Source organism: Orycteropus afer, unplaced genomic scaffold (assembly GCF_000298275.1).
Source record: "Orycteropus afer afer isolate SDZICR_OR568_19922 unplaced genomic scaffold, OryAfe1.0 scaffold00073, whole genome shotgun sequence".
Lineage (NCBI taxonomy): Eukaryota > Metazoa > Chordata > Mammalia > Tubulidentata > Orycteropodidae > Orycteropus > Orycteropus afer.
In genome coordinates, this window is record NW_006921660.1 from 3,306,761 (window position 1) to 3,319,389 (window position 12,629).

Here is a 12,629-nt window from a genome sequence, read left to right on the forward strand (position 1 = left end):
GAAGGCTGGTGGTTCAAACCCACCAGCCACTCCTCGGAAGGAAGGTTGGGCAATCCTACTTCCGTAGTGATACTGCCTCGGAAACCCGAGGAGGGGTCGCTATGAGTCGGGGCCAACTCGACGGCAAACAACAACAACAACAACAATAAAGTAAATAGAAATTAGCAAGATAATTTTAAATTTCTTCAATTTATTTGTTGTTGTTGTTATGTGCTTTGAGAAATACCAAGTGTGTTCTTCTCTTCTGGTTTTTTAACTTCAGGTCTTCGCACATTTCATTATAATAATTGACTTTGTCTTCTCAAACCACCCTTTGAAATCTACTGTTCAGCTTTTTTACTATCATTTCTTCCATTTGTTTTTAGTTAATCTCTGTTCAAGAGCAAGTTTCACAGTCTCTTCTGACATCCCTTTTGGTCTTTCTTATCTTTTTAATGACTTTTTTCTTCCTTCATGTATGATGTCCTTGATGTCATTCCACAACTAGTCTGGTCTTCAGCCAGGAGTGTTCAATGCACCAAATCTAATTTTGAAATGGCCTCTTAAGTCAGGTAGAATATACTCAAGGTTGTACTTTAGATCTCGTGAAGTTGTTTTATTTTTCTTCAGCTTCAACTTGAACATACATATGAGCAACTGATATTCTATTCCAGAGTTGGCCCCTGGCCTTTTTCTGATAATAATGAGTTTCTCCATCGTCTTTTACCACAGATGCAGTCAATTTGATTCTAGTGCATTCCATTTGCCAGCATTCATGTGTATAGTCTCTGTTTATATTATTGAAAATGGTATTTCTGATGAATAAGTCACTACTCTTAGAGAATTTTATCATGTGATCTCCAGTGTCATTTCTCTCAATAAGGCCATATTTTCCAAATCCTAATCCTTATTCTTTGTTTCCAACCATTGTCTTTCAATCACCAGTAATTATCCCATCCATATTCATTGCACGTTTGATCAATTTCAGACTGCAGAAGTTGGTAAAAAATCTTCAATTTCTTAATCTTTGGCATTAGTTGGTGTGTAAATGTGAATAATAGTTGCATTTACTGCTTTTCTTTGTAGGTGTACAGATATTACCCAAACCCCGATAATGCTGTATTTCAGGATTGAGCTTCAAATATTCTTTTAGATGATAAATGTGACACTATTCCTCTTCAATCTGGATGACTGATTTAATGACAATTCAAAATTGCTAATACTAGTCCATTTCAGCTCACTAATGACTAGGGTATCAACCTTTAAGCAGTCCATTTCAATTGTGACAATTCCCAGTTTTCCTAGATTCATACTTCCTACTTCCATGTTCTGATTACTAATGGATGTCTGCAGCTATGTCTTCTCCTTTTGAGTCATGCCACATCAGCAAATGAAGGTCCCAAAGCTTTACTACATCCATGTCATTAAGGCTAGCTCTTTTTGAGGAAGGAGCTCTTCCCCGGTGTTACTTTGAGTGTCTTCCAACCTGAGGAGCTCATCTTTCAACACTATAATCAGACAATGTTCCACTGTTATCCATAAGGTTTTCACTGGTTAATCTTTTTCAGAAGTAGATCATCACATCCTTCATCCTACTCTGTGGAGTGTGGAAGCTTTGCTGAACTGTGTCCTACATGGGTGACTCCGCTGGTATTTGAAATACTGGTGGCAAAGCTTCCTGAATCACAGCAACATGCAAGCCATCACAGGATGACAAACTGACATAAATATTCTGTCATCTTGACTAAAGAATTTACATTTATCAAAATCCATCAAATTAACCCGTATATTTTCTTGTATTTAAGTAAGACCTCAATTACTAAAAGAAAAAAAAAAAAAAATACAGCTCTGATCCTACTAAAAAGTGATTTACTTCTATTTGCAGTGATATCAAAACTTTATAAATTGTGTCTTATATGTAACACTTACAAACATCCCCCATTAGTATCTATATCTCCACTCTACATACCCACTAAACAGTGAATTCTACCATGAAACTCTTAAGGCCTAACTTGACTATCATCATCAAGGTCAAACCTTTACTAAAAAATATTTGACGATATTACATAGAAGTAAGTTCAGCCAGACCTTCTTAATATCATTTTTTAGTAAAAAAAAAAAAAGGAGAAAATAATGCTGAAACTATACAATGTCAAGACACACCATATGTGTGGACCAGCTGTCATGAGAAGATAATAACATTTGCTCCCTAAACTACTTCACAGGAATGTCTTAAAGATTAATGAGATAATGGACCATATCCTTTTAAGCGAATAAACTACTTGCTGTGGGTAATTTGGGCACTTTAGGGCACATTAAATCCATCAGGCTGCTAGGATACCATTACTGCACTAAAGCTAAATGGCAGATTTAAAAATTCATATTCTGACAATCAGATTTTTAAATAATCTTAAACATAATTTAAATGTGAAAGGCACTTTTATTCCTTCAAAAAGAATGCTTTTAATTTGTGCTTTAATCAATAAAGTTCTTCCTTCTAACATTTAGGACTGTATGATTATACAAGGCATGAGAGATAAAGAAATAAAGGTACAGTTACTACCTCAAGAAGCTCATTATTTAGTGAGGAAAATCTACAACCGAATAATTAAAACACAATATAAGAAGTGGTTTTTCTCTAAAGAAAAAAAAAAAATCCTAAGTATTTGTATAATAGAAATATGTATTTAATGGGAGCACTGGTAGTGTAGCGCCTAAGGCATTTGACTGCTAACCAGAAAGCTGGAGGTTCAAACTCACCAGCCACTCCTCAGAAGGAAGATGGGGCAATCTACTTCCATACTGATACTGCCTCAGAAACCCAAGGAAGGGTTGCTATGAGTCGGATCCGACTCGATGGCAGTGAGTTTGGTTTTTGGTTATGCATCTAATACAGAATGGGGATGGGACCAACAAGGTAGAAAAGTGGGTGTCAGAGAAGGGTTTTGGGAATTAGTGATCCCTGAGCAGAGGGATCCTATAAGGATGGGAACTGGCCAAATCGGAAGGCCTGGGAGCTAGACAAGGAGCTCTGGTAGCACTGTTTATGTAGGCAAGGAATCACATAAATATATCTGCAATTCCTGAAAAAACTTGAGACACAAATTTGGCAGCCATCAACTTGAAGAAAGTAACTGAAGATATTCACCCAAAGACATCTACAATGTGCAAACAGCAGAAGACTATTACAAAAATCTGGATACCAGGTATTGGCAAAAGGAAATTGGGCAAGAACAGCCAGGTGCAGGGGAGACTTAAAATAGAGCATGTCATGAAATCCAAAGGAATAAAGAGCACAGAGTGTTTTACAGTGACAAGTGATTATATCAGATCAAGGAAGAAAACAAAACTCTTTTGGATTTCACCATCTGTGAGACCTCAAGAGATTCTGGCAAGATTTTGTAGTTTCAGTGCAATGATGGAAAACTAAGTAGGAAGTGAAGTTTGCATGGACTAGGGCTTTCAGGAAGGAGCCCTGGTGGCTAAATGGGTAAGTGCTGGGCTGCTATACAAGTGTTGAGCTGTTCAAACCCACCAGAAAAGACTTGCTGATCTGCTTCTCTAAATACTGCCCTGTGGGGCAGGTCTACTCTGCCATATAGGATCAACTCTGAGCGAGAACTGAGTTGACAGTACACAACAACAATATGGCTTTCAATAAATTTGGCTGTAAAGTGTAGTAGGAGAAAAAAGACCCCAGATTAAACATGATCTAGAGAGACCCTTTGATTAAGTCTTAGAACAAAGACAACCATCCAACATGAGAGAAACCAACAGCATGCACACAGTACAGAACGCTGAATGGAGTTCACTGAGTCACGGCTATGGGGCTAATTACATATGATTGAAAACAAAGGAAATCATTACAAAATTATGATTGGCGGCAGACCAATTTTTCACTGTCTCAAATGGGACTACAGACACAGTGGGGAAAGGACTATGACTGGGTTATGTACATAACTAAAGATTAAAAAGGGTTACCAGATTAGTTCTAGGGTTTGACCAGCTGGCTAGGTGGTGGTTCTGATATGACTCAGGGCTATATAGCCTGAGTCATAGCCACAACTTGTTTACAAGACAATACGAGGACTCCAAACTTAATTTAAATTAGAAAAGGACACGTTCAGGCAAGTTCCCTAGATCTTTGTGTGAGCATAACCTACTTTCAACCACACTCTTCCTGAGGACAAACTACCACTTCCTAGGTCTGTCCAGACTTGTCTAAGCATAGCCACAATGTTTGTTTAAAAGTCATAAAGAACTTAAAGGGCTTCTGAACTTTATGTTAAGACACAAAATGGAGTCAGGGCTCCCATTGTAGACAGCAGCCTTCCACAAACCAAGTGCTTCAGAATTTAAGCTCTAATACAGAAGGGAACAAGAATGGACCACAAATGAAGAATGGTTTTATATATGTATGTGTTTGCTGTTTGTGGTAGTTGTGAGCTAATTTGGCTGGGCCTGGTTTTGAGTGGCTAGGCAGCTGGGTGTAGTTATTCCCTACAATGAGACTGGTAATCAGCACCATGGTGGAATCTACTGGCGCCACTGAGTAGCTGCCCTAGGAATGTGGTCAGCTAACAGTATATAAGAAGCAACATTGAGAAAGGTCACTGAACTTTTTGGCACTCTTGGACCTTGCATGTAGCTGAGTCTTTATTCAGCAGCCTGCCATGTTTCCTGCCAATCCTGGGACTGTCTCTGGACTTGAACTAGTGGCCTGCCATGTTGTTCAGTAATCTTCGGAATATGCCATTTTATTTGTCAACCATGGGTTTGTCAACTTCAGCAGCCAGCAGCTGCCTGAGTTAAGAGAGGCCTCCAGCTTCAGTGGGCCAGGAGTAAGAGGCAGAGCTGAAGCCCAAAGTCGAGGGGCTTTTATCCAGCCCAAAGAGCTGGCACTTTCAACTTGGACTTCTAGCCTCCTGAACTGTAGGAGAATAAATCTTTGTTTGTTAAAACCACCCATTTGTGGTATTGTCTGTTAGAAGGGCAATAGAGGACCAAAACACTGTTATTTGTCTGTTTGATTTTCTTTTTTCGTAATCTTGCTTTGGCTTCATTTTGAGATTTACAATATTTAAAAAATAAGATAAAAGAAGCAATAGAAATGGGGGGAGAAATTTTTAAAACCATGAAATAGATAAAGATACCAAACAAGAGAGAAGAATGAGACAGAAAACTTGTAAAGAGGAAATTTGTGGAGGATAGAGGATGGAGAGAGGGAGTCCAGAAGACTCTCTCTTCCACTGGGAAAGAAGGCGTCTTTAGACACAGAAGAGTTTGTAGATAGTGGGAGAGAAGTTGAGAAACTTCATTTTCTCATTTTGGTACCATGAGAGTTTACTTCTGTTGAACCAGGACAGCTAGGTTGGTTTCTTGTTTCCAAAATATTAAATTCAGGAAAATAAAGCTAAACCTTTGTCCATGTAAAATAAGTATAAAAGTGAGAGTTACATAGTTAAACATTTCAGATATCCCACTGAACTGTTTATTGGCAATAACTGAAGGATGAATCACAATTATTTAAAATGAACTTAATTTTGCCAAATCAATTCCTTCTATCATAATAGATGAAAACATTCAGTTGTCAGTAACTAATAAGCAACAAAACCTAATGCTAGTAATACAGAATTGGGAACAGTTTATTAGAAAATACTAAAATCTAATTTTAAAAAAACACACAAGTGTCAGTTCTTCATGAAATTTGCAGAAAATATTATCTCTACAAAATTTTTTTTAAAGCCACACTGATTCTAATTAGATAAAAAAAAAAAAAAGTGACAGAGGCAACAACATACAAAAGCTGTTAACTCTATTTATGTTGTCTTAACATATTCGTAAAAGCTGTACATCAAAACCTTATATACCAGATGCTCTACTCTAACAGATAATTGTGCATGTTCTTTAAAAAAAAAAAACTGGCCTCATACTTCAACGTGTTTTAGCCTTCCAAACCCTATACCTCACCTACTCCTGAGATTAGACTATGTTACAGCTCTCAAATCTATTCCAATGTAATTCCTAGTCATAATGCTATCTTCAAGCCTCCTGGCATATAAGGACATTCATCATATCATGTTTCTTACTAGTCATCTCTTCTGGTTCCCTGTCTGCCACTGAGTTGGGGGTGAACGTTTTATTATCTGTTCATGATTGTCTCCTAGGCAGAACATTTCCTTCAAAAAGTATAAATACTGGAAACAATTTCTTCATCCTGACTTCACTTTTACTGGGAGCCTCACAACCAGATCACCTGGAAGCACAAAGCCTTTCACTCAAGTTCAAGTTTCACCCACGCTCACCCTTTGGCTTCTGCAGTTTTCTGACTTGGGCAGTACAGTTCAATTAGTTCTGGAACCCCTTTCAATCATCCTGGGAAGTGAATATTTGCACAGAAAAAGAAAGACTCTGATAGTGGAATCACTGCAACAATTATTTCCACAAACTAAAATATTAGTGATGTGAATATATTAGTTTTCTAAGACATCACTGCTATTAATCAAGAAGTCTTTGGTCTCTCAAAAAAATTAGCATGTATCTACAAAAGGGGAGTGCAAGCTATAACTAATAAATGAGTATCAAATAATACTTTTTTCTAATGATTTGATCCTTAAAGATATTAAAGAACACTGTGTTATATAACAATTTTTAATGTACGAATAGACTTAAGAGAAGTAAGAGGGAATAAATCTACTCTTCAGTCCCCCAAATTTAGTAAGTATTTTTAAGGGAAATAAGCAAAATGAGTAATAGTGAGTATTCTGGCCATGATAATCCAACCTTTAGCCTTACCACATGGGGGTGTGGTAGATTTAAAAGCTATTATGAGAGTTCTTACCCTTCTAACAACAAAAAAATCAGGAAACAAGAAAAGGGTTTAAGTCTTTTCCACAGCTATTGCTCTGTCTTTCAGAACTGTTGAAGTGTGTCAACTTCACCCTATATCACCATTTCAACAAAAACTACCATGTCTTGCCTTTAGACCATACTGAACCAATGTCCTATTCTTTCTGTGGCATGAACAAGAAAAGGAGGAATTCCAATCTCAAGGTGCAATGTCATCAAAAAGGGGGGCCAAATGGTTCATGCCTCCTTAGGCCAGTAAGTGGCATCCACGAGGCCTCTCAATCTGCACTGAAGAAGAAAACTGCTCCCTGACAAACAGGCAGACAGACAAACCAAACACACTTTCTCTTTCTTCTTCTCTACCACTGTAAGTCCAACTTTACTCTTATGTCCTAATTTTCAAAATGTGAATTTCAGTTAAGTATTAATCATTGAGAAAGTGGGTTTAAAATAAGAATCACTTCGTAAAATGATCTTTTTGTGCACACTGGCACTTTTCTTTTTGGAATTTTTCTTCTGATGGCTTTGCTTTCACCAAAGAGGAAAACTTACTGTTGATGTGATCGATGTAGTAGACACCAATCTGAGGGTCAAACCCTGCTTCCCATCCCCATGGCAGCTCATCCCCAACACAATCAGCAAACGACAAGGGCTTCGTTAACCTATAACAAACCAGAATAAATATACCAGTGATTCTTTCCATCAAACCACATAAGTCAAAAATTCAACACCCTAATGGAAAGTTAACTGTCTACACTGCATTTCTTTTGTTGTTCTTGACTATTTCTAGGATTTGCTCTACTGTGCTTGAAATCTCTGGAAAGAAAAAAAAGGATGAAACACTACTGTGGATATCCAAAAAAGTAGAAATAGTCATCATAACCCTTTTTGAAAGTTCAAAGTTTAAGACTGGAACATAGATCTACACAATAAATAAAGCAATTCTAAATGAGGAAGGACTCCAAGCTATATATATATACATATATATGTATGTATATATATATTCCCAGGATTCAAATACCAGTATCATGGAAATAATCATATCAGTAGCTCTAAGACAAGATTCACATCTGAGATTTGGATGATCTTACATAAATCAACTAAACACTCAATTGTGAGGTCCACTGTAAGTTCTTTTTGAGAAAAGTGTCAAACATGTGTTATATGTGTAAGTATCTTGTACATAATAGCCAATCTACAAATTTTTTTAATAAAACCAGACATATACTATTCTTACATCAAAACGTAATCTCACTTTTAGAAATTGCCTTAAATGTTGTCTTTAAGCTTTAAAATTATTTAATAGAGAACCTGTATAGTTTCCAAAGCAGAGTACAAGTTTCTCAGCTTTTTCTGCTATTGAGTATTTCTTGGCTGTTAGGGCAGCGAGAGACAGGGTAATACTACAGATTAATGAACGCTTTCTTGTAGGGTGACAATTGCCAGTAAACTTACTTTCTAATATGATGCACTGGTATTAACAGAACAGTTCTTACATTAAAAATCTCCTGGAATCTTTTTAACTCATGCTAATGAATATCAAAGATCTCATAGTTCAAATGAAATACAAGTCATTTCCAGAATCACATCATAATCAGAAGAATCAAGTGCATCATCTACCCTTTAGAATTCTGGGAGAATGATACGAAAAGAAAGGAAATCCTTCCCTCCCTGGCCTAGCCAGCAAGAGTTTTCCAACAGCACAAGGCACTAATGGACGAAAAAAAGCGCTATCTCCTTTACTCTCAGCCTCCCATAACATGATATCTGTTGCTGGAGATAATGTCAGGGAGACTGACCTACAAAACTAGCTCAACTGACAGAAGTAATAATGAGGACAACCACTGCAAGTCACTATCACACAATCTAGGTGGGCCTCTATCTCTGTCTCTATTTCAGTTTCTTTCAATTTTAAGTAGCCATCACAATCCCCATTCTCTCTCTGAATTTTACTCATATTAATTAAGATTAACATGGAGAACAAATGAATTCACTTAGAATAATGTCAAAGATATGATTTTAAAAAAATTAAAAGTTGCCATTGAGTCAATTTTGACTCATCATGATCCCATATGTTTCAGAATACAACTGCATTCTGGGGTTTTCATGGCTGTAGCCTTTCATAAGAAGATTACCAGACCTCTCCTGAGAGGCACCTCTGGTTGGATTTGAACCACCAACCTTTCAATTAGTAAGCAGCTGAGCGCCTACCATTTGTGTTACCCAGAGACTGATAAAACCAAAAAACCCATACCTATCAAATTGATTCTGACTCACAGTGACATAGTAGGACATAGTATAACCACCCCATAAGGTTTCTAAGGCTTTAAATCTTAACAGAAGCAGATTGCCTCATCTTTCTACTGCAGAACTGCTGGTAGGTTCAAATAGCCAATCTTTTGGTTAGCAGCCCACTGGGTCACCAGAGCTCCTTAGGGACTGGTAAGTAGTCAATATATTTTAGCTGTTATTTACACAAGCATGGTACAGGAATGCTCTCTCTCATTTACTTTTCAAAGGATCCAAGTCAGGAAAGGCAGTACACAACAAAGGTTCTCAAAGTGTAGTCCCTAGGACCAGCAGGATCAGCATATCACCTGGGAACTAGACAGAAATATAAATTGTACACATTAAAGTTTGGGAACCACTGGTGGGTAAGAGTTTGAAATTTGTCATCAAAGAGACAAATTTGGGTTCAAATCCTTGTTTTATCATGCACTTGCTGTACAACCCAGGGCAAGCTGTAAACTTTGAAAGCCCAAGTGTCCTAATCTCTTCTTAAAGGAGTGGGAAACTATGAGGTTTAAATAAGAACTAAGCCTGACAAATGATTGTTTTTGTTGTTGTTGTTCTCATGTGCCCTCAACTCGGCTCCAACTCACAGCGACCCTATGTACAACAGAACGAAACACTGCCTGATCCTGTGCCAGCCTCACAATCCCTGCTATATCTGAGAGCATCACTGCAGCCATTGTGTCAATCCATCTCATTGAGGGCCTTGCCCTTTTTTGTTAATCCTCAACTTTACCAAGCATGATATCCTTCTCCAGGGAATGGTCCCTGCTGACAACATGACCAAAGTAGGTGATAGGAAGCTCTGGCCATCTCGTTTCCAAGGAGCATTCTGGCTGCACTTCTTCTAGGATAGACTTGTTAGTTCTTTTAGCAGTCCATGGTACTTTCAGTATTCTTTGCTGACACCACAACTCAAAAGGTATCAACTCTTCTTTGGTCTTCCTTATTCACTGTCCAGCTTTCACATGAATATGAGGCAACTGAAAACACCATGGCTTGGGTTAGGCACACCTTAGTCTCCAAAAACACATCTTTGCTCTGCAGCACTTTAAAGAGATCTTTTGCAGCAGATTTGCCCAGTGTAATATGTTCTGGAATTCCCATTCTTCTCAATGTTATCCACAATTTGTTATGATCCACAGAATCAAATGCTTTTGCACAGTCAATAAAACACAAGTAAACATCTTTCTGGTATTCTTTGCTTTCAGCCAAGATCTATCTGACATCAACAATGATATCCCTTGCTCCACATCCTCTTCTGAATCCAGATTGCACCCCTGCATATTGTCTGTCAAGATAATGCAACAACCGTTTCTTAATTATCTTCAATAAGATTTTACTTCCATGTGATATTAATGATATTTTTGATAATTTATAAATTCTGTGGGATCACCTTTCTTTGGAATGGGTACAAATACGGATCTCTTCCAGTCAGTTGTCTTCCAAATCTCTTGGCATAGCTGAGTGAGTGCCTCCAGCAGGGCAACCATTTGTTGAAACATCTCAATGGGTATTCTGTCAATTCCTGGAGCCTTGTTCTTCACCAATTCCTTCAGTATAGCTTCAACTTCCTCCTTCGATACCACTGGTTCCTGAACATATACCACCTCCTGAAATGGATGAAGATCTACCAGCTCCGTCTGGTACAGCGACTCTGTGTATTCCTTCCATCTTCTTTTGATGCTTCCTGCATCATTCAATATTTTGCCCATAGAATCTTTCAATATTGCAACTCACGGTTTAAACTATTTCTTCAGCTCTTTCAGTGTGAGAAATGCCATGCATGTTCTTCACTTTTGGTTTTCTAATTCCAGGTCTTTGTACTTTCATTATACTAATTGGCTTTGTCTGCTTGAGGCGCTATTTGAAATCCCCTGTTCAGCTCTTTTATCTTGTCATTTCTTCCATTTGCTTTAGCTACACTCCACTCAAGGGCAAGCTTCACGGTCTTTTCTGACATCCATTTTGGCCTTTTCTTCTTTTCTTGTTTTTTTTTTTTTTTTTTCATGAACTCTTTGCTTTCTTCATGGATGATGTTCTTGATGTCATCCCATAATTAGTCTGGTTTTCGGTCACTGGTGTTCAATGCATCAAATCTATTCTTTAAATAGTCTCTAAAATCAGGAGGGATATATTCAAGGTCATATTTTGGCTCTCATAGACTTGTTTTAATTGTCTTCAACTCCAAGTTGAACTTGCATATGAGCAGTTGATGGTCTGTTCCACAATCAGCTCCTGGCCTTGTTTTAACTGAAGATGTTGAGCTTTTTAATTGCCTCTTCAGCACTTCACTCAGATGTAGTCAATCTGATTCCAGTGTTCTCCATCTGGCAAAGTCCACGTGTATAGCCACCATCTGTGTTGTTGAAAAAAAGGTATTTGCAATGAATAAAGACATTGGTCTTGAAAAATTCTATCACACTACCTCCAGCATTATTTTTGTCACCAAGGCCACCAGTGATTCTTCTTTGTTTCCAACTTTTGCGTTCCAGTCACCAGTGATAATCAGCACATCTTGATCGCATGCTCAGTCAATTTCAGACTGCAGAAATTGATAAAAATCTTCAATTTTCTCATCTCTAGCTTTGGTGGTTGGTACATAAATGTGAATAACAGTAGTATTAACTGGTCTTCCTTGTAGGCATATGTACATTATCCTATCACTGACAGCATTGTATTTCAGGACAGATTTGAAACATCCTTTGCGATGATGAGCGCCATGCCATTCCTCTTCAAATTGTCATTCCTGGCACAGTAAATCATATGGTTGTTTAATTCAAACTGGTCCATTTCAGCTCACTAATGCCTAGGATATCAATCTTTATGCTTTTGATTTCATTTCTGACAACTTCCAATTTTCCTAGATTCATATTTCATACACTCCATGTCCCGATTATCAATGGATGTTTGCAGCTGTTTCTCCTCAATTTAAGTCATGCCATGTGTTCTGGTTACATAGTGTAGCTCTGACAAGAATATATACCACAAATGGGATGGCCTTAACAAGTAGGAGTTTATTCTCTTACACTTCAGAAGTGTAAATTCAAAATGCAAGGCTCTAGGGGCTAGGTGAAAGCCCCTCAACCTTGGGCTTCAGCTCTGCCTCCAGCTCCCAGCCCTCTGAAGCTAGAGGCTTTTCTTCACTCAGACAGCTGCTGGCTGCTGAGGATGCCAAGCTCAAGGTTGACAAGTAAAAAGGCACAGTCCTGATGTTACCAAACCACACAGCAGGCCATTAATTCAAGTCCACTGTAAGTCCCAAGGTCGGCAGAGCATGGCAGGCTGCTGAACAACGACATGGCTTCAGGCAGGGTCCAAGGGTGCCATGTGCTAGAGACCATTCCCAAAGCTACTCCTTATATATGGGAAGCAGACCACATAACCCAAAGCAGCTACTCAGCTGGTAGAGATGATTGCCAGTCCCATCATGGGGAATAACTACCACCAGCTGCCCAGCCACTTAACCAGGCCCAGCCAAGTGGACACAAAAACATAACCACCATACC

General features: G+C 38.2%; 1 protein-coding gene across 1 annotated transcript in view; it reads right to left on the minus strand.

Annotated features, from left to right (window-relative positions):
* The window catches only part of WWC2 (WW and C2 domain containing 2), a 415,307-nt gene that overhangs the window by 209,662 nt on the left and 193,016 nt on the right, over positions 1 to 12,629 (minus strand). Inside the window, exon 2 of the mRNA XM_007940882.2 lies at positions 7,381 to 7,490. Coding sequence (XP_007939073.1) covers positions 7,381 to 7,490 — 110 coding nt within the window. The remainder of the gene's footprint in view (positions 1 to 7,380; positions 7,491 to 12,629) is intronic.